At 39.8% G+C, this 27,209-nt stretch overlaps 1 protein-coding gene across 21 annotated transcripts in view; it reads left to right on the forward strand.

The window, feature by feature from the left end:
* The window catches only part of LOC147366710 (uncharacterized), a 1,020,409-nt gene that overhangs the window by 98,551 nt on the left and 894,649 nt on the right, over positions 1–27,209 (forward strand). For 16 of the 21 annotated variants that reach the window (XR_015168979.1, XR_015168978.1, XR_015168977.1 and 13 more), the window contains exons 2-5: positions 6,455–6,522; positions 9,818–10,077; positions 10,422–10,578; positions 11,031–11,186. Coding sequence is in view for 3 of the 21 variants with exons in the window: in XM_086414228.1 (XP_086270354.1) it covers positions 10,914–11,186 (273 nt within the window). In the remaining 18 variants the exon portion in view is untranslated. Of the gene's footprint in view, positions 1–6,454; positions 6,523–9,817; positions 10,078–10,421; positions 10,579–10,724; positions 11,187–11,593; positions 12,101–27,209 lie in introns of those variants that run through there. The other 5 variants (XR_015168980.1, XR_015168973.1, XM_086414228.1 and 2 more) reach the window with 5 other exon arrangements.

A 27,209-nucleotide genomic window follows, 5' to 3' on the forward strand; every position in this document is an offset into this window, starting at 1 on the left:
GACTTGCCTGTAACAAAAGTATGCAGCCAAGATGATGGGAAGCTCCTTCTGAAATTAGATTATAAAAAAGATTGTGGTTTTCCCTCGGGCATTCTTTCTTGCTTTCTCTTGGGTACCTCATCCTGGGAGAACCTAATTGCTATTCATGTTAGTGAGGCAGCCCTGGAGGAAGGCCCATGTAAATGAATATGAAAACAAGTCTTCTGAGGCCTGCAAATAGCACATGAGTGAGTGTGGAAGTGGATCTTCTGCCAGCTTCCACATGAATGAGCTTGGAAACAGATCCTGCCATAGTTGAGCCTTGAGCAGACCCTGGTTAATGCCTTGACTGCAGCCTCCTTGAGGGTCCCTGAGCCAAAGCCTTTCAATGAAGCCACTCCCAGATTCCTGACCCCTAGAAAGTGTGAGATAAGAAATGTTTGCTGTTTGTAGCTGCTAGATTTTAAACTAATTTGTTACATAGCAATAGATAATTAATAGTTTTTAGTCATGTTGATTCTCTGTATTACTTCTCTTTTCATAGTTTACACATGCCTTGCATCAAGTAAATTGCACAATGGCTCTGTGTTATTGTCACACTTTATGATAAAAGAACTGAGGTTTGGAATCTTGTTTAAGTTTTCAAAGCTAAAATAAATTGAATCAATGTGTGAATTTATACCTTCTGACCCTAAATATAATGTTTTTTCATCTATGACCCTGTTCTTCATTCCTCTTTTCACTAAATGCTGACCCAAAAAGGACACCCATTAATTTAATTAATGAGTTTGGTGAATATACTAATGAGTTGTGATTTTCTATCTTCAGTGTCCAGTGGTTCTTATAAGATCAAATAGTGGCACACATATCATACTGAGCAGTTAAATTCTTGGTTTAGAGGTTATTGTCATGTATGACAGTGGAATCTAGAGTTGAATCCCTCATTTCCTTGGGAGATATGTGAGCCTTTTGATTTCATTAAATTAGTTCTTCCTTCTCCATTTCAATGAGTTATGTGGCCCCATTTTAAAGGACTGCAGTTTGCCTTATCAGTATTAAAATAGTGTCTGCGTGAAGGTGACATTTTGTGCCATCTCTTTGGGTTCCTCTGCCATTGACTTCCATCATAATGTCCCCGGTGCTTTTCATCTCCTTATTCTAATTGCTGTGCTCTTGGATGCTGGTCCTGATTGGGACAGGCAGTTGAAATGACATGCACTGGGTGATTGACACTGCCTGTATAAATACCTATTCTCTTAAGCCCACACCATGTCACAGGCTGTCAGAGCTAGTCTACTGCTAAGGCCTTTTCAAAATCATAATTAAAGCATGATGCTCACTAGTCAATTATAAGTTCATAAATTAGGTTCTATGAAAAAAATCTACAGAGAAAAGTTGAATACTCTTTTCCTTTCCCTCTGTTTTTGAACAGACTTGGTATTTCAGTCCATGTTTCTGGATAAAATTGTTATTTGAATTCATCATATTTGAGAAGCTGTAAAATTTGCTAGAGTGTCAAGTACTCTGCTCTGTCCCCAGTAAAGATTGTTGATGGGTGGACAGCTGTTTTATATAAAAAAGAGGAAGCTTATGTGGCTTATTAGAGAGTTTTACTGGGTAGGGAGGAAGACAGAGGATATGGGGTGTCAGATAAATGTGGAAATGATTCTGAAATAATTCTCAGAATGAATCATGGTTATTAGAGTCCAAGAAGTCAGTAGTAAAAGGAAAGAACATATTTCTAAATGCAAAGCAATCAATCAGACACAAGTTGAATAAATTGCTTAATTTTCAGAATCTTTAAATAGAAATTTCTAGAAAGTCTTGTGGTTAGAATTTTATTTCCTACTCCCTGTTATTTCTTATTGTCTTTCATCCTTTACTTTGTGGTCTAGGATTAACTAACTTAAGCCTCAGTTTCCTCCTTTGTAACACTGGTAGTCTCACAACTTCAAGGTTGTGAGAATTAAAAGAGCTATATAGGTAATGTACCTGCCACAGAGCCCCAGAAAGGGCTCAGTAAGTAAGAGCCATAAACACCAATTCTATCTCAGAGCCCCCATGCTAACTATGAGTCTGGACTTACATGTCTATGAGAAACTATGGTAGAAATCAAGTGCTGCTGTTCCTGATAAGATCCCTGACCCCACCCCTTGAGGCAGATGAGGGTGCCCATCACAGGAAGAAGGAGTTTAGGAGATTCTCCTTACAGACTTGTCCCTCCACATAGTGTCCTCACTTGCCCCTGGCAGCACCTGTGTGGTCCTGGCCCCCTGGTTCCCTCTGCTGATGTCTAGTGGTTTTATTTCTCCATCTTTCTGTCTAACGTGGATACAAGGACCTCAAGTCCTATTGCGTCCTACATTTGATATTGGGTTTAAATACTGTGCATTGTGGTGTGAAGTGAAAATTGCTCAGTTGTGTCTGACTCTTTGCAACCACATGGAATATACAGTCCATGGAATTCTCCAGGCCAGAATACTGGAGTGGGTAGCCTTTCCCTTCTCCAGGGGATCTTCCCAACCCAGGGATAGAACCCAGGTCTCCCACATTGCAGGTGGATTCTTTACCAGCTGAGCCACAAGGGAAGCCCAAGAATTCTGGAGTGGGTAGCCCATCCGTTATCCAGGGATCTTTCTGACCCAGAAATCTAACTGTGGTCTCCTGAATTGCAGGCAGATTCTTTTCCAACTAAGCTATCAGGGATTGTGTTCTGAAATTAAAGTGCAAAAAATAAAAATGTAGTTATAAACAAACAAAAAAAATGTAACTACCATACAATCCAGTAATCCACATCTAGGAATTTATCCTAAAGAATTGAAATCAGGTTTTGAAGAGATATTAGTACAATCATATTAATTGCAGCATTATTCACAGTAGTCAAGACATGAAAACAAGCTAGATGTCCATCCATAGATTAATGGATACAGAAAATATGTTGTATTCACACAATAGAATATTGTTTACTCTTTGAGAAAAGAAAAGGAAATCCCACTATATGTGACAACATGGATGAACCTGGAGAACTGTATCTGAAGTGAAATAGACCAGTCACAGAAGGACAAATACTGCTGGGGGATGAGTTTGCTGCCTGGGAAAGGGGATCTGGCTTGGGCAGGACGATGAACCCCTGCAGTTGCCGTGCTCAACTCGCTGTGTTAAGTCAGTGGGGCAAAGAGACTGGAGAACGTGGTACTGAGTGCATATACTCTTCAGAGTGGACTAATCAACTTTGGAAAAACTGGGCCCTTGAAGGGAAGAGTCTGATAATTTATTCAGGCAGATTTTTAGACACTGAAGCATCCAGCAACAAACAGTTCAGTTGTGGAATGGGTTCTGTTACTGTGAGATCCTTTTTCCCTTAACAAATCCATAGTGTTGTCAGATGAAATAGACCCTATCAGACAGACAGCATCTTTTCTGCTTCTTCCTTCAGCAGCTTTCCCTCTCATTCCTTGAGGCATGTCATGCAGCAGTGAGGAAGATGGCTGGGAGCTGGAAGACGAAATCAGGAAGAATAACTCCTGATCACTAACAGATGATGATGTAAATAAAATTGCTAGTTGTTTTCTCAGATATAAACCATCGACACCTCTGTTTATGTTTTTTATTTGAAATTGTATTTACGAAATTACCCTGCTGGGCAGAGAACATCTAATGTAGGGTTGGATGTGTTAAGTATTAAATAATACTCATTATCATCATAATAGACTTGTTATTAGGGTGTTTCAATACAGAATGAGAAGGCCAAAGCACTGTATGTTAATGATGCAGGCAATGATTTCTAATTGTTTTGCACTCCAATAAAAATATTATTTCCGTCAATCATAGTCCAAAAGATGTAATCATCTGCCCAAATAACTATTTTTTTTTTATCCAAAATTTTCAAAGAAAATTATATTTGATTGAAAATTATCCTCTAGGCTCCTGTAGCTACTGTACTGGATAATAAAAGGTTTAAATCACAGATTAAGATAAGTGATCAGGGAAAACAGCAGCATTCATAGGAGGGATACCTTCAAAGTTCAGTCTCATGTGTGTCCTGCACTCTAATTAATGAGCTCATTTCCAAAGGATAATTCTCATGTCCGAATTTCAGGGTATGATCTACCCCACCTCTCCTACCCTTTCCAGAGTGTCCCTTGGAGGCTTTTGGCTTTCAGTTTCTTGAGGGTACGTGTGTAGAGGTGATTAGCTAGTAGATGGAGAGCCTATTGTCAAGGTGTCTATCCTTTTTGTCACATGATCTCTGACCTTGTTTTGAGTAAATCTGTCTCTTCCATCATATTCTGCAGTTATGCAGTAGGGCAAGATGTGACTTAAGTGTTACTTTACTGACCAACCCAGGAATCTTTTGTCTTCTGCTCACATTGGGAACAGAAGAAACCTTTGAGAAATATATTAGAAAGCAGTGTTTCCTAAAGCGTATTCTGTAGGTGTCCCCCACACCCCCACTCCCCAAGGTTCCTGGTCAAAATATTTGAGGACCACTGTTTGACCCCTAAAGACATCACAATGCACAGAAGCATATTAAATCCTTTATCTGATCTAGTGTCATCCCAACATATTTAACAATGAAGTCCTGTTTACCTTGAGACTCTCATTCATCCTTGAAAGGACTCATGTATTTTCTAGTAAAGTGTTTCTAGAAATGAGAAGTGACAACAAATAGTCTTTGTCAAAAGGACAAATGGTTGGGATTACCATTTGGATACCCTGTGATTTTTCCCGCTTCATTAGTCTATCCCTTCTGACCTCTATTGCCCCTTGCCTTAGTAGCACCTCCATCCTTTCAAATGCAAAACAAAGCAGGAAACATTATGGTCTTTTCAGAAACACATCATGGTCCTGTTTTGAGATCCAAATAAGAGGACATCAGTGTTTTCTATATCTGAGATTCTATCTGTACATCTTTGCTTTTCACAAGTGAAAATTCTTGGGTACCAACAGGGATAGAGGAAGAGAAAGAAAAACCATAGTTAGCATATTTCTTTCCTCTAGTACCTAACCATTTAAACAATATACATGCATATAGATATATTAAAAGCCAAACAACCCTAGCAGAGATGAAATAGTATATTTAAACATTTGAACATCAAAATCTATTAAATGAAGGCTGTGATGGAGAAATACCCAAAACATTCAATAAAGCTTTTCAACCTGAATATAGGGTTACCATGACAACGGAACTCAGAACTCCCTCTTCTTCATATAAAGTTGCTGAAAAAATGCCCATGGTGGAAGCAGCATGGAGTCCTCAAATTTATAACTATTGAACAGAGGTACAAAGAATCTCCAAAACATTTGATAAAGCTTCAGGGTGAACATTTTAATATCCTCCTTTTAAAAATAATAGTAATAAAAAGACCCAAGCCATTTCCGCACTACCTCATTCCTCTTTCATCTAAACCATTTTGAGGATTTCATGCTATTTCAAAATAATTTTCTATGAAAGAAAACTGTCATTTACAGTGGCCTAATGAGAAATATTAATAATATTGATCATAAATATGTTTGGAGAATACCAAGCATGGCATGGAAGGAGTTTCTACACAAACCAAGCAGCAGTTGTCAGATTGATGCTGATCAGCACCATCAGTGTGACCTCATATGTCCCACGTATTCCTGGGAAGCCTTTAAATATGCAAAGACACTTGGTCATCTCTATCTGCTACAGCAAATAGAAGCAAGACACTTGGCTATTGTTTTTCCAACACTCAAAGAACTTTTTAGGAGGATGATATGTACATGAACACGTAGGTGTATGCGTGTTTTCATCTCATGTACTTATCTGTGTAAATTTTACGTATGCAGCTGTGTGCATTGTTTGTGAATATCTTCTGTTCTGCGGGTCAATACAAAGGAATGGTTGTATACAGGAAGGGTGGACTTATTGGTAGTTCAAATTTCCTCTCAATAAGGGGTGTCAGGAAGGAAATTGAGATAATGCATTTACCATCACGGATGCAATGGACATGAACTTGGGCAAACTTCGGGAGATGGTGAAGGACAGGGAGGTGTGGCATGCTGCAGTCCAGGGGGTTGCAAAGAGTCAGACACGACTGGGCAATTGAACAACAATAAGTAGTTTCCCCTGTCTTTTTACTCCAAGTGGAAAAAGGTAGAATTTAGAGAGGAAAAATTTCATCCCAATGTTCTCACTAAGAAAGCTTTAGAGTCAGGTAACTGGTATCCAGATGTTCTGAAAAATACACAGCAAGGAGAAAGGCATCAGAACTTAGATATCGTTTCCCATTTTCTGGAAGAAATTTATGACTAAATGGCCTGAGAAGGCGTTCTTTAAGTTAACCTGCACTGCTCTTGGATTGATTTTGTTTGTATGTTAGCTTGATTGTTTATGCTTTTCCCAGCTCAAGCCTGGTAAGTTAGTTCATCAAACTGAGAGGAATGGTGCTTCTTTTCAGACTGTTTTTATTTGGCATAAAGGAGCTGACCTTGTACTCTCTTCTTACAGTTGGTACCATATTGCATGCCAGGAATGGAAAGCAATGACGTTTTCCTCCAAGTGCATTGATCTACAAGGTAGGTCAGGCAGAGTTTTCTAAAAACACACATGTAAAAACTCCTTAATATCCCTTAGGGAGTGTGCTTTTGGAGTTAAGTGCCCATTTTTCTCCCACACGCCATGCTAGTATAGTATTCTAATTTTGCTTTTGTGAATGCATTGAGCAGTAGTTTGCAAACTGGATCACCAGTTGGCTGGATCACCAACACCATCATTATCATCATCACCTGGGAACTTAGACATGTCAATTCTCAGGCCCTACTCCACACTTAACGTACCACACATGCAGGGGATGAGGCTCAGAACCTGCATTCCAATAAGCCATACTGGTTCTTTGGATATATACTAACGTTTGAAAATAACTGCTCCACAGGAGAGATTTTGAAAGGATGACGATGTTGAGGACATGGATAAAGATAATGGAGAGTGGGAAAAGGCGGGGTGGAAAAGAAGGGGAGAAACTTAAATCTTGAGACTTGAAAGGGAGGTGGGGACCACTTGAGGGACGATTTGGTCACAACCTTACAGAACCTGCCTGCCAACGCAGGAGACACAAGAGATGCAGGTTCGAGTCCTGAATCGGAAAGGTCCCCTGGGGTAGGAAATGGCACCCCACTCCGGTATGCTTGCCTGGACAATTCCATGGACATAGGAGCCTGGCGGGCTACAGTCCCTAAGGTCACAAAGAGCAGAACGTGACTAAGCACGAGGACTGTCGCACTGTTAGACTGTTTCATTTCCTATATGATCCACAGAAAGATTAAGTGGCTTCCCAAGGTCAGAAGCACAGTTAGTAAAAGAAATAACATTTGCTGACTCCTGACTCCAAGATGAATAGAAGTGGAATATTAAATAAGAAATATAGAAAGGACTTTTCCTATCTGTGAAGCACATGTCTTCTTTGACACTGCAGTCCTTTCATGCAGTGAGTTCAGCATCCAATCAAACCCAGTAACTCACAGACTTTACTCCAAAAGAGCCATTTTCAACCCACAGCTGTGAATGTTGATGTTGCTTTCCTATTTCTGGAGAAATCAAAATCGATCACTGTGGGAGAAACATGCAATCTTTAGGTCTGTACTACAAAGGCTAATGTCTTACCATTGCAAAGAGCATCAAAATTATGTGAGAATCGCCTACAAAATGTATGCTTTCTGTATAAAAATATGAGCAGACCTTTTGGGACCCAAACTTCTGTGTCAGCGCTTCTCCAAATTGGAAGCACATTAGTATCACCTGAGGAGTTTTAAAAATTCTGAGACCCAGCCCAGACTAATTAAATTGAAACCTCTGGTAGTGGGACCCACGGATGTGTGTTTTAAAAAACTCTCCAAATGATTTTGGGGTACAGCCACATTGGAGAGCTAGAGTTCTATGCCCTTAACCCTAAAGTTGTTGTTGTTTTTTAGCTGCTAACTCATGTCTGACTCTGTAACTCCATGGACCTCTAGCCCACCAGGCTCCTCTGTCCATGGTATTTCCCAGGCAAGAATACTGGAGCTGGTTGCCATTTCCTAGTCCAGGGGATCTTCCTAACCCAGGGATTGAACCCACGCCTCCTGATTGGCAAGCATTCTAACCCTAAGTGGGGTCCTTGAATTGGTGACACTGGCATCACCTGGGTTCTTTTTAGAAATGCAGAGTCCCAGATCCCCTGCAAACTAGCAAATCAGATTCTGCATTTTAAAAAGATCAGTAGTTGATTTATAAGCATATTAAACTTTGAGAAGTCCCGGCTTCTCAAAAGAAAAAGAATTCTCTGCTGATTAGATAATTTTTTAACAGACTGAAATTAAGAGAGAGAAATAAAAATTATCCAAAATCTCACCATTGTTATTTCTTGCCTGTCTCTATAAATATACCATTTACATTATACTTTTGTACTTTGTATTTCATATGCATTATTCATGCACTTCATACAGTTCATATCTTCATTTTAGTTGTTGCTACATCATGGGACACTGCTTTGGGAGAATTTTTCCACAACCAGTTGAAAAAGTATTTGTAGAAAGTCCTACAATGTGTTTATTATTTACATGTAATAAAATTCAATTATTATTTGAAATTCATTTTTGAAGTCACCAATATTAAATTAATTTTTTAAAGTCCCACTCATATCTGATCCTAGGGGTTCATGCTACTGGTCTTAGCCTCTAGTTTCAGTGGATATAAAAAAAGTGAGGAAAAAAATATTTTTTAATGATGAATCAAGACAGAACAACCTCAACCTGCAAATAACACTTATAGAGATATAATTGCCCTTCGTTTATTTTGTTATTCCCAGGTATCTTCATATTTCCCAAAATTCTTAAAACAAATCCATTCATTAAATTTGCTTTAAAGAACACTCAAACTTTTATGGAATGAAAGTGAAGGGGGGTGGTGGTTAATACTGAGCAGTTGTAGTAAAAAGAGAGTGTTATGAAATCAAGCTGTCTATTTTTATGGGCTGTTGAATTTTATGGACTTATAATATGCATCCAAGGAATTATGAAATGAAAGAAAATTGTTTGAATAACACTTTAGACTGACTCTCACTACTTCACTGTGCTAAGCAGAATGTGGGCTCCTGGGCAGTGTGGTGTAGAGATAGGGCTGGTCAACAGAAAAGAGGTCAGACCATCAAGGGACTGGGGGCTTTGAAAGCACCACTAAGTCCCGGTTTGCTAAAGACAGTTCAGGTTGTTACTTGTCGTCATGGAATAACCTTAACACTGCTGTCTTTCACTTTTAAAAGTGCCCTGATTTAGAAATAAATTATATGATTTTACACAGAGAACACAAAATCCAGCTCCATTAATTTATGGGAGAGGAGTTTCTGAGTGGCTGACTGTACTCAGCAATAACAAACACATCTCTTGTCCTCTGGATGGAGTCCAAACTCTTTAGGGCACAATACAGAATCCTGCAGGATTGAGCCCTGGTTCCCGCTGAGTCTCTCTTCCTCTCTCTCTCTGCTTCCCCATATTTCTCTTTCACTTTTGCACTTGTTCACCTCTCATTATTTTATGTCGTATATTTGTGGGGACACACCAAAGTAGTATTAGTATTGTTTTCTCAATATTTTCAGCTACTCTCTTTCTTTTAGATACCGAAGAAGATTGAACCTACCAGCTTCTAGGTGATACCAGTTGATCACACTGAGTAGCAAGCGTGTAGGCGTTTTCTTCTTGAGCCATGTATCAGAAGCTGAAAATAATTCCATTTTTGAAGTCATCCATTTTTATATGCTCTAGTTTCTGTAGGTCTATCGGATTGTCTTATTCCCATTTTCCTTTAATTTCACTTGTTTTTGTGGCTTGCTTTTCAAAGGTGAGGCATAAACGAATATTGAAATGCCAGGCATAGTGCTGGACACTGGAGATCCAAGAGTCAATAAAACAGGGACCCTGCCCTGGGAGACTTCATCATCAGCGGGGAGAGTTGCACCAGTCCCAAGCAAGGAAAGAGGTGTGATATTTATGGGGACCTCTTGGAGACTCCAGCACTGGGTGCACGGACCAGAATGGTGAACACTAAAAATCAAAGGCTTAAAATAAGGGGAATCAAAATATACCCTGGAAAGACTTTTGGTAAGCCAGGCTGTTGTGACCTTGACAGTCTGCGGAGGCTTTTATTAGGCCAGGGGGAGTGTTATAGTTGGGTTGTTTGCTTTTAACTGCTATGGCCTGGGCAAGAGGCTTTAAACCAGTCACATGGTCTTCTGACCTTGGCGATTGACTATATGGAAGTGCCTATTACAAAAGTACTTGGCTGTGGTCAAACTGTGCAGAAGGCCCACATGAGTGCTGTGAGAATGGGCCCGGCTGAGCCAGAGAGCCTCAGTGGGGGACAGTGGGCCATAGAGTTCTTAGTGAAGAGGCACAGTGGAGGCAAGGATCCAATCAAACCGTGCGTTTCTGATCTCCACTTGCAGGCAAGGGAGCAAAGGCATGGGCCTGAGAGCCTCATCACGAAAGGATTGCAGGCTGGAGCTACAGCTGGGGCTGAGGCAAAGCGTTATTAGAGGAAAAGAGAACCTTCCAGCCTGTTAGGCATGAGTGAACAGAAACGATATCTGCTGTTTTGAGATGGTAAGGCACCCAGCTTCCGCAGGGACCTCTGAACCCTAAGCCGGTTTTGGATTTAAATTGTCAGTGGAAGCCTAGAGAGGCAGGGCCTTGATGGGCTGCCCCGAGTTCCATTCTGTACTTGGGACCAGGGATAAAAATGGGGAGACTGCAGGGACTTCACTGACGGTCCAGTGGTTAAGACTCCGCTCTCCCAATGCAGGGGGCACAGGTTCCATCCCTGGTTGGAGAACTAAGATCCTGCATGCCTGCAGGGTGTGGCCAAAAATAAAAAACAGTAAAAAAAAGTGACTGTAGTTATATTGAAGTGGATTCACCTGGCAAGAGGCCCCGCCCATATGCCGTATTGCGTTGGCTCTGGCTTGGTTAATTACTCAGAACACAAGGAAACTCTGGATTGGTTAATACGGAAAACACGAGGACTCTTCCTCAGGTGTCCCGTTTCTGACCTGCAGAGAGCCCTGGTGGAAAGAGACGCTGCCGGTGCCCGCTCACATGGGAGTAAGGATGCTATACCACGACAAAGAACCTTTGTTCAACTTGGAATTATCGAAGCTGGAAACCAAGAGGTTTTAATAAACTCCATGGGAGAAAAAAAAAGATACGACCTGGTGAGTAAGACTGCTACAGTTGTAGATTTCTAAAGCATTCTAGCTAAAGGGGCTGTTTCTGAAAAGTGATGAGGCATACATTATAGACCTTCTTCCCCAAAATTATAAATGGAAGAGTACCAACATTAATCTGTAAAGGAGAGATTTCTGGAGTCAAGTTCACAGGCTAAGAATTCTGAATAACTAGCATTGGCTGACAGTCAGTGAGGCTGAAGCCAGGATGTTCTCCATTTATCCTCTTTCCTCTAGATACTATTGAGTTTCTGTTGTGGTCTTTGCAAATAATACTGAAGTTTGGGAACATAATTTTGAAGTTGTTCAGATTTGGCCATAAGATGAATTATAAGATTCTATATATTGTGGCTTCCCTGGTGGCTCAGTGGTAAATAACCTGCCTGCCAATGTAGGAGATGCGGGTTCCATCCCTGGGTCAGGAAGATCTGCTGGAGAAGAAAATGGCAACCTACTCCAGTATACTTGCCTGGGAAATCTCATGGACAGAGGAGCCTTGTGGGTTGCAGTCCATGGGGTTGCAAAGAGTCTGACAGGACTTAGTGACTGAGCACACACACATATATGATGTTTAATGTAAATTCTCAATTCTGGTTGTTAGCTAAGATGTCCATGTGGACTTATTTTGTTTGGAATAGCTAAAAGGTACTATAACTCAGTGGCTACACTTGCATTATGCGTTGAAGGCTGTTCTCTGCTTTGGAAATCTGGCTTTCTCTTCCTGGAATCAAAGCAATTGAACAAACTGAGAAGACATCCACATTACCATTACAGATACAGTATAATAAAAAGCATGCTGTGAGTTTATTTTAAAATTGAGTCTATGACTGCAGTCAGATTGCTCGCTAGGGATTTTAACACAGCTGAAATCCATTCTCTAGAGAGATTCTTTTGTGTTTCCCTTGATTCTACATCCGCTTCTTTGAGTATCTGGATAATATCTGTGTGCATTCTGTTATGTTTATATCTTGCATTGTATACCAAATGTCTTCATTCATTAATCTGTGCATTAATATTGTTCCTTTACTAGTTGGTTAAATGTTTTTCCATTTGTTTCTTTGTATTTAAAAACATGTGTTTCCATTTGCCCCTTGGTGTTGATAAAAGGTTGGAGTTGGGAACTGAAACTGGGTGGATTTAGTTTTGCTTGAGTAGTAATAAGAATCAAGAGTTTACAATGATTTAAAATTGTAATATTTAAGGCATTAGAGTGGCAGCAGTAGACAACGTTGTGGCAAATATAAATGTTACTGTTTTTTGCTTTCTCTCTTTAATCAGAGGTTTTTTAGTCCTTAAAAGCCAGCTGCTGAGCAGGTCATTTCTGTGTTACTGCAAGCAGGAAGTGACTATTTTCAATCTCAGAGGCAATGGAGTGAGCTACCTCAGACACTTCCAGCAATCTCACCCAGTAAGGGTTAAAGGTACAAACCAAAATGTTTTCAAGGAAAGGCTTTTTGGTTTTAAGAAAATATTCTGCTTTTGTTTCCTTAAAAAAAAAAAAAAATCTCCCCAAAGGATTGTATCTGGGATACACTTTGTAGCATAGACTTTGTGTAAGATGCTTTTGTTATCTCTTTTCTCTTGTTCTGATTAGTAGGGCTAAGCCCCTGTAAATTTCAGACAGGAAACTTCCCTTTGCACTGCAGTTAATCCTTTAGGTCGGTCTTGTCAGCAGAGTGGACATGCACCACTTTTCCAACAGAGGGCAGTGTGTATTTGCTGAACAACGGAGCTCTCCCTGAGTCCCAAGGTGTGGAAAACTGTCCTCTGCAAAGAACAGAAAGGACACCAGGAAACAATTTCTTTCTTTCAATTCTGCTTCTTCTGTAACTTTGACTACAGATGCCATTTTTTTTTCTTTTGGTGAAAATTATTAAAAGAAAAACCCGAGACCCGTTTCCTTTCATGGGGGGATGCCCAAAGAAAAAGTGGAGAAAATAAAAGGCAAAATGCACAGAGTCCTAGGCACCCTGTCCGGCATGCCACCCAGATTTGCCCACTGCTATGCCAGCCCTCTGGTCCTTTTACAGATACTTCTTGTCTGGAGATAAGAGAGTCCACGATGGGCTCTATCAATGCAGGGATTCCTTTTATACCTTATCTGTGCATTTTGAGTATTTCCTTGACAGCAAAGCACCTTGGAGTAAATTGTGAAATAAAATTTGTAGGTAAGCTTAAGTGTTAGTCACTTAAAAGATGTTCAGTTTGTCCACATAATGAGCTCTGAAACTACCTTCTTGGTCAGGAATCCTCATGAAATTGCAGTTGATTAAGAAAATGAATATTTATTGAATGTTTTAGTGGCTGGAATTAAAACCTTATACAGTTTATCCCATTTAGCTTTCATGACATCTTTAAGAAGTGGGCATTGTGAATATTATTTTATAGGGGAAGAGAGAGAGAGGCAAGATGACCTCTTTAAATCTTGGCCAGCAAACGACAGAACTAGGAATTGAACTTGGGACTGTCTGATGTCAAACGCCAGTTCATTCCCAGTTTCTCATCTTTATTACCCTTCTGTTAAAGGACTGGTTCTGAGAATTCTTGAGTACTAATGCTATTGCAATTTGAAATCATAGAAAACCTTGACTCAGTGTGTTGGAAACCTACCATATGCATGTAGGGTGGTCAGTCTTTCTCTTCTTCTCAATGTATTTTTTAATTTTTTTCTCTGCCCTTAAAAAAATATGCTTTTTTCTATGGCTTCTTTTCTGCTATGTCTGGATGAAAAGGACCTATAGGCAAAAAAAAAAAAAAAAAATTAATATGTGGAAACTGAAGCTCAGCAAGTGGATCCAGAAGTTCTCTGTATTTATACAGATCTTCCTCAAATTTTGTAATTTGAAAATACCCAAAGTGGAAAATGCATTTAATACACCTAACTTACTGAACATCAGAGTTCAGTCTAGTCTATATGAAATGTGCTCAGAACACTTGTTAGCCTCCAGTCAGGCAAAATCATCTCACACAAAGCCTATTTTATAATGAAGTGTTGAATATCTCATGTAGTTGACTGAAAACTGTACTGAAAATGAAAAACAGAATGGTTGTCTGGGTACAGAATGATTGTAAAGGCATCAGCTGTTTACCCTTGAGATCATGTGGCTGGCTGGGAGCCACTGCCCAACATCACAAAAAATCCCTAGCCTGGAAAAAAATCTTAAAGCTTTTTCTATCATTAAAGTTTCATGTATAGTTAAAGAAGGGCTCCCCAGGTGGCACAGCGGTAAAGAATCCGCCTGCCAATGCAGGAGACGCGGGTTTAGTCTCTGGGTTGGGAAGATCCCTGGAGAAGGGAACGGCAGCCCATTCCAGTATTCTTGCCTGGAGAATCCCATGGACAGAGGAGTCTGGAGAGCTTCAGTCCATAGGGTCACTTTTGGGGTTGGACACGACTAATCTGACCACACACACACACACACACATAGTTAGAGAAGCAATGGTATATACTAAAGGAAAGGGAAGAGATTTTCTAAAGCACCACTTCTAAAGGAATATTATCTCGACCTCCTGGAAGAAACAGCCAAAGAGGAGGCCAGTAGCAGAACTACTGAAAATTCTTGAGCAGAAAGCGAGTGAGCAACTGAGCACAGACCAGAGGGACTCAGGCTTCAGAAAGAAATCGATATGATCTCAGACATCCTCATCAGCTGCCAGACCACCAGACAGAGTGGGCGCAGATTGCATTAGCCTCTCCATTATTTGAATTTCTTTCCCCTAAACACGGCAGTCTGCCTTTTGAAGGGTATTCCTATTGTCACAGCCAGCCTCTTGCCTTTTCCTTCCCCCACTTTTTTTTCCCATAATGAGTAAACACAGGTCCAGGCAGTCAGAGGTGGAAGCCAACTGAACACAAATGTTTTCAAAAAGCCTCTGGAATAAACATTGAAGTACTGTATTTCATAACCCTACACAAAACTGACAGTAGCCAGCTGTTGTCTGAACTAAACACCATCCTGAAGAGCCAAGAGCCACAAGGCAAAATGGGAGAAAGTGAAAAAACTCCTCTTCTACTGAACCATAGATGACAGATCAGCCAAAAAGGACCCTGGAGGGAGCAAAAGTCAATGAGGCGAAAGTCCTTGCAAATGACCCCTGCCTGCTTCCCTTTACCTCTCTAGAAATCATGCACGCACATGGCCTTTGATTTGTGTAGCATCCAAATGCAGTCTCTTCCTTTAGGATTCTATGTATTTATTCATGGAATCTTGCAATAACTAGATCTCCTATCTCTAATTTTCCCCCAGTTTGGGGATTTTACTTACAGTTTTTCCCTTATCCTGTTTTCTGTCTTTCCATCTCTTCACCTCTTTGGCTTCCTCAAAGCACAAAAATTAAGAAAAACTTGAGAACTCTTGTTGTTCTCACTTTTATGTACTCAGTGATCAGAAAAATTTTCTCAGCTGCTGAAAGGCTTTCTAAACTAACCCTGTAAGTAGCTCTTCTCAGAAAACAGAAATTAACAATTATTTAAAATAGAAGTCCTGTTTGGTAATAGACGGAACTCTGAGAATTTTGTTTGGCCTAAGGTGAGAAATAATGAATTTCAAGGCTCTTTTTAAAAATCTTAGTTTGTAGTAGGAGTAGAGGTGTGTGCTTGTTCTTGTTCAGTTGCTCAGTTGTGTCTGACTCTTTGTGACCCCATGGACTGCAGCACGCCAGGCTTCCCTGTTCTTCATCCTCTCCCGGAGTTTCCTCAAATTCATGTCCATTGACTTGGTGATGCCATCCAACCATCTCATCCTCTGTTGTCGCCTTCTCCTGCTGCCTTCAGTCTTTCCCACCATCAGGGTATTTTCCAGCGAGTCACTTCTTCACATCAGGTGGCCAAAGTATTGGAGCTTCAGCCTCAGCATCAGTCTCTTCAATGAATATTCAGGATTGATTTCTTTAGGATTGACTGGTCCTCGGCAGTCAGTCCTAAAGGATGTGTTGTAGGCAGCTATTTTATTAAAACACCATAAAGTTTATTTTCTGAGTATGTGTGTGGGTATATGTGAAGGTGTACATTTGGGAGCTATACATTAATAGGTTTGAAAGGTTTGAAAGTTCAATTTTCTTTTATTCTTAATTTTATTTTATTTTTTAACTTTACAATATTGTATTGGTTTTGCCATATATTGAAATGAATCCGCTACAGGTATACATGTGTTCCCCATCCTGAACCCTCCTCCCTCCCCATACCATCCCTCTGGGTCGTCCCATTGCACCAGCCCCAAGCATCCAGTATCGTTCATCGAACCTGGACTGGCAACCCGTTTCGTATATGATATTATACATATTTCAATGCCATTCTCGCAAATCATCCCACCCGCTCCCTCTCCCACAGAGTCCAAAAGACTGTTCTATACATCAATGTCTCTTTTGCTGTCTCGTATACAGGGTTATTGTTACCATCTTTCTAAATTCCATATATATGCGTTAGTATACTGTATTGGTGTTTTTCTTTCTGGCTTACTTCACTCTGTATAATCGGCTCCAGTTTCATCCACCTCATTAGAACTGATTCAAATGTATTCTTTTTAATGGCTGAGTAATACTCCATTGTGTATATGTACCACAGCTTTCTTATCCATTCATCTGCTGATGGACATCTAGGTTGCTTCCATGTCCTGGAAGAGACACGTGTACCCCAATGTTCATCGCAGCACTGTTTATAATTTTCTTTTATAAAAAAAGGTAGCATCATTTTTCGACAACCCTGGTGGTCTGGTGGCTAAGACTGCATGTCCAATGCAGGGGGCCTGGGTTCAATATCTGGTCAGAGAATTAGATCCCATATGCCATAACAACAGAACAATAAAATGGGAAAGACTAGAGATTTCTTCAAGAAAATTAGAGATATCAAGGGAACATTTCATGCAAAGATGGGCACAATAAAGGACAGAAATGGTATGGACTTAACAGAAGCAGAAGCTATTAAGAGGTGGCAAGAATACACAGAAAAAATATACAAAAAAGATCTTCTTGACTCAGATAATCACAATGGTGTGGTCACCCACCTAGAGCTAGACATCCTGGAATGTGAAGTCAAGTGGGCCTTAGGAAGCATCACTACGAAGAAAGCTAATGGAAGTCATGGAATTCCAGTTGAGCTATTTCAAATCCTAAAAGATGATGCTGTGAAAGTACTGCACTCAATATGCCAACAAATTTGGAAAACTCAGCAGTGGCCACAGGATTGGAAAAGGTCAGGTTTCATTCTAATCCCTAAGAAAGGCAATGCCAAAGAATGTTCAAACTACCACACAATTGCATTCATCTCACACGCTAGCTCAACATTCTCCGTCAGGCTTCAACAGTATGTGAACCAAGAACTTTCAGATGTTCAAGCTGGGTTTAGAAAAGACAGAGAAAACAGAGATTAAATTGCCAACATCTGTTGGATCATTGAAAGAGCAAGAGAGTTCCAGAAAAACATCTACTTCTGCTTTATTGACTATGCCAAAGCCTTTGACTGTGTGGATAACAACAAACTGTGGAACATTCTTAAAGAGATGGGAAAAACAGAGCACCTGACCTGCCTCTTGAGAAATGTGTATGCAGGTCAAGAAGCAACAGTTAGAACTGGACATGAAACAACAGACTGGTTCCAAATTGGGAAAGGAGTACGTCAAGGCTGTATATTGTCACCCTGCTTATTTAGCTTATATGTAGAGTACATCATGCAAAATGCCAGGCTGGAAGAAGCACAAGCTGGAATCAAGATTGCTGGAAGAAATATCAATAACCTCAGAAATGCAGATGCCACCACCCTTATGACAGAAATCGAAGAAGAACTAAAAAGCCTCTTGATGAAAGAGGAAAGTGAAAAAGTTGACTTAAAACTCAACATTCAGAAAACTAAGATCATGGCATCTGGTCTCATCACTTCATGGGAAACAGATGGGGAAACAATGTAAACAGTGACAGATTTTATTTTCTTGGGCTCCAGAATCACTGCAGATGGTGACTGAAGCCATGAAATTAAAAGATGTTTGCTCCTTGGAAGAAAAGCTATGACCAACCTAGACAGCATACTAAAAAGCAGAGAGATTACTTTGCCAACAAAGGTCTGTCTAGTCAAAGCCATGTTTTTTCCAGTGGTCATGTATGGATGTGAGAGCTGGACTATAAAGAAAGCTGAGTGCCAAAGAATTGATGCTTTTGAACTTGTGGTATTGGAGAAGACTTTGAGAATCCCTTGGACTGCAAGGAGATCCAACCAGTCCATCCTAAAGGATATCAGTCCTGCATATTCATTGGAAGGACTGATGCTGCTAAAGCTTAAACTCCAATGCTTTGGCCACCTGATGAGAAGAACTGACTCCTTAGAAAAGACCCTGATGCTGGGAAAGATTGAAAGTGGGAGGAGAAGGGGATAACAGAGGATGAGATTGTTGGATGGCATAACTGACTCGATGAACATGAATTTGAGTAACCTCCGGGAGTTGATGATGGACAGGGAAGCCTGGCGTGCTGCAGTCCATGGGGTTGCAAAGAGTCAGACATGACTTAGTAACTGAACTGAACCAAAAAACATAGCATGTCTTTGAATCCATTCTTGTTAAGAGGAGACAGAGACTTACGAGGCCATGAAGTGTAAAGGAGAAGGGGTGTGTCTTTAAAAATGTGGTCTACAACATGGTAAGATACTGGGGCTTAGTAAGAAGTATATCTGTTAAGCCAGGATCCTGTGTTGACTCTGTCCAAGAAATAGTCCCTGTTGCCTGCTGTTGACTTTCAAGTTGGCTACTATTCTGTGCTCTGGTCCAGTCACCCTATGATGTCTTTAAAAGCACTGATACGAGTTCACTGCATGCACCTGCCTTATAGTGGTGATACTTTGATGGATGCAGAGGAGGGACAGTAGCCAAGTGTAAGTTACACTGAAGGACTTTCTAGAGGGTCCAAAAGAGGAAGACAGACACAAAAATAGGGACAATGGAAAAGTTCTGAGAGATCATTGAAAGCAGAAGTTCATACAGGGAAGTAATGAGAACAAAGAACACCACCCTCACCTCAATCTGCAGGTGCTCCAGGAGAGTACAGATCGTACCACAGTATATGGAATGGGGGCCTAATTATCCAATGAATTAGAGATAAAAAAGACCCCTGAGAGCTGTGGATACCTAATTATATTTGTTTATATATAAATTTTTCTTTCTTTTTTTTTTTTAGCTTGGTGTGAAGTTGTTTCATCCTCTGCTGAATGTGTCCTAAATTAAGTTGGGACTTAAACTTAAGGTGATTTTTAGTTTGATTACCATTTAATTTTCAGGTGGACATTTAGCCCTTGTTTTGCATTTTAATAGAGAAATGTTGAGTTTTTTTAAGGTCAGTAATATCCACTTAAAAGTTTTAATATGCTCCAGTTTATCTTTTAACACCTGGTATTATGGGAAACATACACATCCTAGAAAAGAAGTGGGTGAGAGGACAGGGATGGAAGTCTATAAATCATCATTATATGACTATTAACAACTCATTTTTTTAAATTCAGAAAGTATATAAAAGTAAATTTAAGAGTTTATTTGAGGAAACATCGGTTCAAATTGAGCAGCATCCCATCTAGCAGATAGAAAGGAGTTCCAAGGAGCCGTACAAAATGCAAGACTTTATAGGCTGAAAGAAGCAAGAGCAAGGAAGTTATACCAGGCAAAAATCAGGTTGGTTATTACAAGATTGTTTTTGGTGACAGAGGGCTTAGCATAAGCAACTCTATTTTAGCATCCCCCCTTTTAAATTCTGGTATATATAATTCTTTATTGCTGTGAAAAACAAAAGACAAGCTTGTCATTTCTCACACCAGCTATTGTGAAAACACATGATATAAGAATGGACACATGATACAAGAATGGAAAAAGTACTATTAAAATAAATTAATTAAAAAAAAAAGAATGGAAAAAGTAAAGTCTTTTTCTGCTCCCTAGGTCCTGCTATGATGCTCTAACATAGAATTTTTTATTCAGAAAAAACATTTTGATGAGCTAACTCTGTTTTTGTTCATTCAGTATGCCCAAACTCTTTCCTCATCATCATACTTGCAGACTTACTTCTTTTCCCTTCCCAGTTATGATCATGGTGCTGATGGTTTAGTTGCTCAGTCGTGTCTGACTCTTTGCCATCCCACTAGGCTCCTCTGTCCATGGGATTTTCCGAGGCAAGAATACTGGAGTGGGTTGCCATTTCCTTCTCCAGGGGATCTTCCCAACCCAGGGATCGAACCTGGCTCTCCTGCATTGTAGTCGGATTCTTCACTGACTGAGCCACCACAGAATCAGTCATTGACACCTTTGATTGTTTCCACCTGGAGATATTCTACAAGTTGGCAAAGTTTCCTGATTTATTACTGTTTGTTTTATTTTACAGTGAAACATTTACTTCCTCCAATTTTATTTACTTAATCTTTCTTTAGGGATTTATACTTTGAGTTTGAAGCTCCCTGGTACTTCCTCCTTGTCATTTGTCTGACTGTCACCGTAGACTTTTCTGTCTTCCAGTTCTGCTTTGGGTTGGCAGAACAGTCACATTGTGATGATTGCTTACCCCATACTTTGCATTGTTCTCAGGTTCTCTTCCTGTTCCTGGCACATCTACTTAAACATTTTCACTATTTTCTTCCATGTGTTTGTTCTTTAGGTGAATGTGCCAGATTGAAGACTCCTCTTTGGCAGCGGTCGATCTCATTCCTGCCCGTTGGCATTTCTTACTGGTGCATCACTCATCTCTCTGGCTTTGGGTTCTCTGGTGCATGGCAGGGTTGTTACTGGGCACTTCTGATGACTGCACCTGCCACTGGTCTCTGGTTCAGAACATTGAGATTGCTTGAGCAGTGCTAACCATGACCTCCTATCTCATAGTGGATGGAGTTGCCTATTGTAAAAAAGGTCAAGTTTGGCCTTCAGTTCTCTCTCTGTGGTGTGTTTGGGTAACTTCTTTTCAGAACAAACAGATACAGAGTTCCCTTGAATTAAGTTGTGTATCTTACTGACGTAAGTGACTATAATTCTGGGTGGATAGTGCTGGGTTGGGGGTTATGTATTGCAAGAAGGAACGAATGAAGCAGATTCAAAGATGAGCCCTTTTAACTCTATATTCTTTGCAGGATCAGTTTGATTAATAAGTAGAATGTGACTTGCAGAGCTTCAATTGGTAGAAACCTTTCATCTGCTCCATAGTTAAGCTGAGTACATATTCTGATTTGCTCAGGTTTTCACCCCTTATCCTGGCATTTTGGCCATTTATCTCAGATTTTCTACTTTCAAATAAAATTTTTATTATTAATAGCTGCATTAAAATAAGCCATGATACAAAATCCAAAATTACTAGGTATACAAAGAAAAGGAAATTGTAACCCTAAAAGGAGTCCATTACAGATGGCGCTAATGGTTAAGAACCCACCTGCCAATGCAGGAGCCTTAAGAGATGTGGATTCAGTCCCTGGGTTGGGAAGATCCTTTGGAGAAGAGAATGTCAGCCCACTCCAGGATTCTTGCCTGCAGAGTCCCGTGGACAGAGGAGCCCAGTGGGTTACAGTCCATAGGGTCTCAAAGAGTTGGACACGACTGAAGTGACTTAGCATGAGCATGCAGAGACCAGCACCCTTCTCCAAAGGAGCTAGGGCACTTGTAGCAATAACACAAATTTAAAATGAAGTGCCTGAGAAGAATTTTACAAATTTTTTTATTGGAGTAAGATATGCTTATACTCTAAAAATGAAATACTCTGTGCAGCACCAGAAAGTGCAGCAGTTCGTAAACACCCTCTGCACACTCCAGGACTTTTCTCAGAAGACAGTTTCTTCTTTTAGGCATTCTTTCATTATTTAGAAATTTGATCTCATATTTACATGTCATTTTTCTGAACTGATACTGTGTTTCTTGAATTTTAGAATGTAAATGTAGACATCCTTAGCTAAGCCATTGTATAAGTCAATTGTTATAAAACATAATGATTATCACTAAATGTGGAATTAACGAATATATTTAAATCTATACCTACTTCTAAGTACTATAATCAAAACAGGTAATATAGGAAAAATAATTACCAGCCATCACTATATTTGCAGAGTTGAATTTCTTGCTAGGAGGCAAAATTTACAAATTTCTCTTCCAATACCAGATTTTCATTTTAGTTGTACAATATTATAATTAGTTAAAGCAATGATAATCTGAGTATTACATATTTTTTAATCAGGTCAGCTTCTTGATCATAGGAATTATCAATGGATCATGATTTTAACTTCAGGGGCTTTGAAAAATTTAATGGCTTTTCATTCCTTCTCTCTTCCATCTGAAATAATCAAACCTAACGTGTTATACGGTGAAGAATTCTGAGCTTAAGGAATGAGATTTAAGTTTCAGTTTTGTTATTGACTGAGTCAATGATTTTAGCAAAATAATGAATGGTATTTTCTTCAATGAATAAAACAATGCAAGCCTATTGTAAAGATTAGATGGGAAAGCACATCTGAATGAAAATATAATTATATCTTGCTTAATGTAATAATTCATTATATATACATATAATACTCAGAATTGCTAGTATGGCAATGTGAGATAATCCTGTTTTTTAGTTTAAACCATATTGTTTAAATGTTGAGAAACTTCATATTTTTTGAGTTCCAACTGTAATTAAGAATTGGAAGATTTCCCTTTGAGGGAATGCTTGTTTCTGGAGGGTACTGTGGCAGGCAGGAGACTACACTTTGATGTAATTCCTAGATGAATTGACAGAACTGTCATTACAGAAATGTTCATAGGTGCCCTGCTGCTGCTGCTAAGTTGCTTTAGTCATGTCTAACTCTGTGCGACCCCATAGACGGCAGTCTACCAGGCTCCCCGTACCTGGGATTCTCCAGGCAAGAACACTGGAGTGGGTTGCCATTTCCTTCTCTAAGGCATGAAAGTGAAGTCACTCAATTTTGTCCGACTCTTCACGACCCCATGGACTGCAGCCTACCAGGCTCCTCTGCCCATGGGACTTTCCAGGCAAGAGTACTGGAGTGCGGTGCCATTGCCATAAGTACCAAATGGTTCACACCTCCATGAAGTAGGTGGAGCATATGGAAAGCGCAGAGTTGTAGATGCTCAATATTTCTGAATGAAAATAGGGGATTCCATCCATCCATAATCCACATTCACTGTTAACACTTTAGGGCAGGATTTAGCTAAGCAGATTAGTAATAAAGTTGAATGTGAAAATAGAAGCCTTGTAACCTATTGTTAAGGAAATTTGTTTTCAAAGCTATTTGATAATCCTCTGGTCAGACTGATATGAGACTGTATGTTTTTATAAACAGAATATTTTATTTTCTCTTTATTCCTTAAATTATAGGAGTAATTTATTACATTATTAAAGCAGAATATTCAAATAACATGACAGCATATAGAATAAAATGTATGCCATAGGCTGAATGTTTATGTCTCTTCAAAATTCATGTGTGGAAGCCTAACCCCTTATGTAACAGTGTTTGGAGATAAGGCCCTTGGGAGTTTAACAGGTCATAAGGGTGGAGCCCTCACATGTAGGATCAGTGACCTTATGAAGAAGGACTCTTGAGAAACCTATATGCATGTCAGGAAGCAACAGTTAGAACTGGACATGGAACAACAGACTGGTTCCAAATAGGAAAAGGAGTACATCAGGGCTGTATATTGTCACCCTGCTTATTTAACTTATATGCAGAATACCTCATGAGAAACGCTGGGCTAGAAGAAGTACAAGCTGGAATCAAGATTGCTGGGAGAAATATCAATCACCTCAGATATGCAGATGACACCACTCTTATGGCAGAAAGTGAAGAGGAACTAAAAAAAAGCCTCTTGATGAAAGTGAGAGAGGAGAGTAAAAAGTTGGCTTAAAGCTCAACATTCAGAAAACAAAGATCATGGCATCTGGTCCCATCACTTCATGGCAAATAGATGGGGAAACAGTGGAAACCGTGTTAGACTTTATATTGGGGGGCTCCAAAATCACCACAGATGGTGACTGCAGCCATGAAATTAAAAGACGCTTATTCCTTGGAAGGAAAGTTATGACCAAAACTAGACAGCATATTAAACAGCAGAGACATTACTTTGCCAACAAAGGTCCATCTAGTCAAGGCTATGGTTTTTCAGCAGTCCTGTATGGATGTGAGAGTTTGACTGTGAAGAAAGCTGAGCATGGAAGAATTGATGCTTTTGAACTGTAGTGTTGGAGAAGACTTTTGAGAGTCCCTTGGACTGCAAGGAGATCCAACCAGTCCATTCTAAAGGATATCAGTCCTGGGTGTTCTTTGGAAGGACTGATGCTAAAGCTGAAACTCCAATACTTTGGCCACCTCATGCGAAGAGCTGACTCATTGGAAAAGACCTTGATGCTGGGAGGGATTAGGGGCAGGAGGAGAAGGGGGCGACAGAGGATGAGATCACTGGATGGCATCACCGACTTGATGGTCGTGAGTTTGAGTGAACTCCGGGAGTTGGTGATGGACAGGGAGGCCTGGTGTGCTGCGATTTATGGGGTCGCAAAGAGTCGGACACGACTGAATGACTGGACTGACTGAAAGAAGAACTCAGAGAGCTCCCTCTTCCCTTCTGTCAGGTAAGATTTCAGAGAACCAGGAAGAGTGAGTCCTCACCAGGTACTGTGTCTGCTGATGTCTTGATCGTGGACTTTGCAGCCACGAGAACTGTGAGAATTAAATTCATGTGGTTTAAAAATCAGTCAGTCTGTGGTCTTTTGCTATTGCAGCATAAACACACTACGACAATGTACAAATCCTCTTATTAGCCTCTTCTTTCCATTCCCTTCCCCAGAGGTAATCACTGCTAATATTTTTAATATTCCAATTTTTTCTATGATTTCACATGTACATCGTGTACATGTACATCATATTCTTTGTAGACATTGGTACTTCCAAGTAAAGGAAGGCTGCTCTAAGGTTTCTCCCTATCCTCCTCATTGTCCCTCCTCTCTACTCAAAGGAAAGCAGATTGTCAAATCAGAGCATCCTTAAATTCATTGCTGATCTACACCATACTTGCTATGTGAACTTCAGCATATTTCTTCAATTTTCCAATCTCACAGTTTACTCACCTTTGGAATCAAAGTGAGAACACTGTGCAAAGTTTTGTAAAGAATACATTAGGGAGGAGTTGTGGGTTGTTGGAAAATAAAAATAAAATACTGTACGTATAACTGCTAGCATAATGCAGCAGCAGTATGTTTCTATCTTTCCTTGTCTTAATCAGTTTTCTTTTCTTCCTTTGCTAATTACTATTGTGTTAAGGATGGATTAAAAAAAGAGAACGGATTGCTTTCTCCTTGAGAAAGATATTGTGTCTGTAGTGTTAAAAATTATCAGGGCAAAGTGAAGAGGGACATCTCTAACCTTTTAATTCATAGAAATTTAAAATTGGACAGATGCAAATAGAAGATCATTTAGTCTGATATATTTCTCTCTCTCTCTCTTTCTCATTTCCTCTTCTGAGTAGTGTTGTTTAAATGAGATCTGACTGGAGCTGCTGGTGGGGAGGTGGTGTGTGTGGACAGAACAGAGTCTCACTGCTTAGCTGCTTCTTTATTTGCTGAAGAATCTAAGGTCCCAAATTCTATATTAATCTGAAAGATGACCCATCTGGTCCAAACTCTCTCATCTGTCAGATGAGGAAAGTCCTGTAGACTTTTCATTTCAGTCAGTGATCACCAAAATTTAGGGCATTCAGCCTGCTTGGAAATGATCATTTTTGACCTTTCAAACTTGCATACCCCACACCTTGAAAAATCGCATCAATGATGCTGAATCTGCAGGTGTTCATGTTCATGTCCAGTTTCCAGGACAGCAGAGGGGAGCCAGTGACCTCTTCAGTGGTTTATCAAAGACCCCTCAATTTTATTCTGGCATTTAATCTACCACAGAAACCATTTATTGCTTCATCTTCCTGAGTAACGTGGACACTGTCACTTAATTAACTTACCATTTGAGTGCATGTTTAAAACTGTCAGGTGGGAAGTAAATTTGGTGCTGTCTTATGATTAATAAAATGTTAAAAGTCTTTTTTTGTGAGAGCCAAGTAGCTGGCACCTCAACAAAAACGGCTAGGTTTGTTGATTGTTATTTTGGTTACTGTAATTATGTGGACTGGCAGGAAAAAAGCTGTATTTATTTGTGCTTTTTATATATTTGTTTTTAAGACAAGTCAGTATGTGTATGTTGGTGGTGTGTGCAGTTGATTAAACATAGGATTACATCATATCTTAACAGGTGAAATGAATTATTGTGCCCTTTATAGGACGGGGGAGCCTGGTGGGCTGCCATCTATGGGGTTGAACGGAGTCAGACATGACTGAAGTGACTTAGCAGCAGCATAGGTATGCTTTGAAAAGAAATGCCTCAGGTCCTAGAATTGATAACTGTATATTTATTGAGTGATTATTTATGCTAAGTGCAGACCTAGGCTCATTTACTTATGTTGTTCCAACTAAACTTCCAAGAAATCTGAGAAATAAGCATTATTTTTCCCATATTACAGATAAGGAAACAAAGCTCTGAGATGTTCAGTTGTTTGCACAAAGTCACATACCTAATATTGACTGAAATAATATCAAAATAGTGAGTTTTATGTCTAAAATCAGTACTTCTAAAGAATAAGTAAAATCAGTACTTCTTTTTATTCCAGTGGGAAAATTGCTTTGATTAAACCCAGTGAAATTGTTATGCTTTTGCAGCAAATATACTTGAAGGCCTTGGTCATTGTTTATTTTTCCTCCTGCTTCATGCCCCACTCACAAAGGGATTTGGACTGGGGATTCCCAAGATCACTTCTGTGTTTGGTGATTTGCTAAAAAGAAACACAAGACTCAGCATATAGTTGCACACATGGCTAAGATATAATGAAAGGATAAAAAAGCAAGATAAGCAAAGCTCATGGCTCATGGGCAGTCTGGAGAAAACCCGACACACTTTCAAAACTCCTCTCCTAGTGGAGACACAGTAGATGCGCTTAATTCCTCCAGCAATGAGTTGCAACAGTGTGTGAGTCT

The sequence above is a fragment of the Bos grunniens genome, chromosome 8 (assembly GCF_055505025.1).
Source record: "Bos grunniens cultivar Pamir isolate PY7600 chromosome 8, Bosgru_T2T1.0, whole genome shotgun sequence".
In the NCBI taxonomy this organism is placed as follows: domain Eukaryota; kingdom Metazoa; phylum Chordata; class Mammalia; order Artiodactyla; family Bovidae; genus Bos; species Bos grunniens.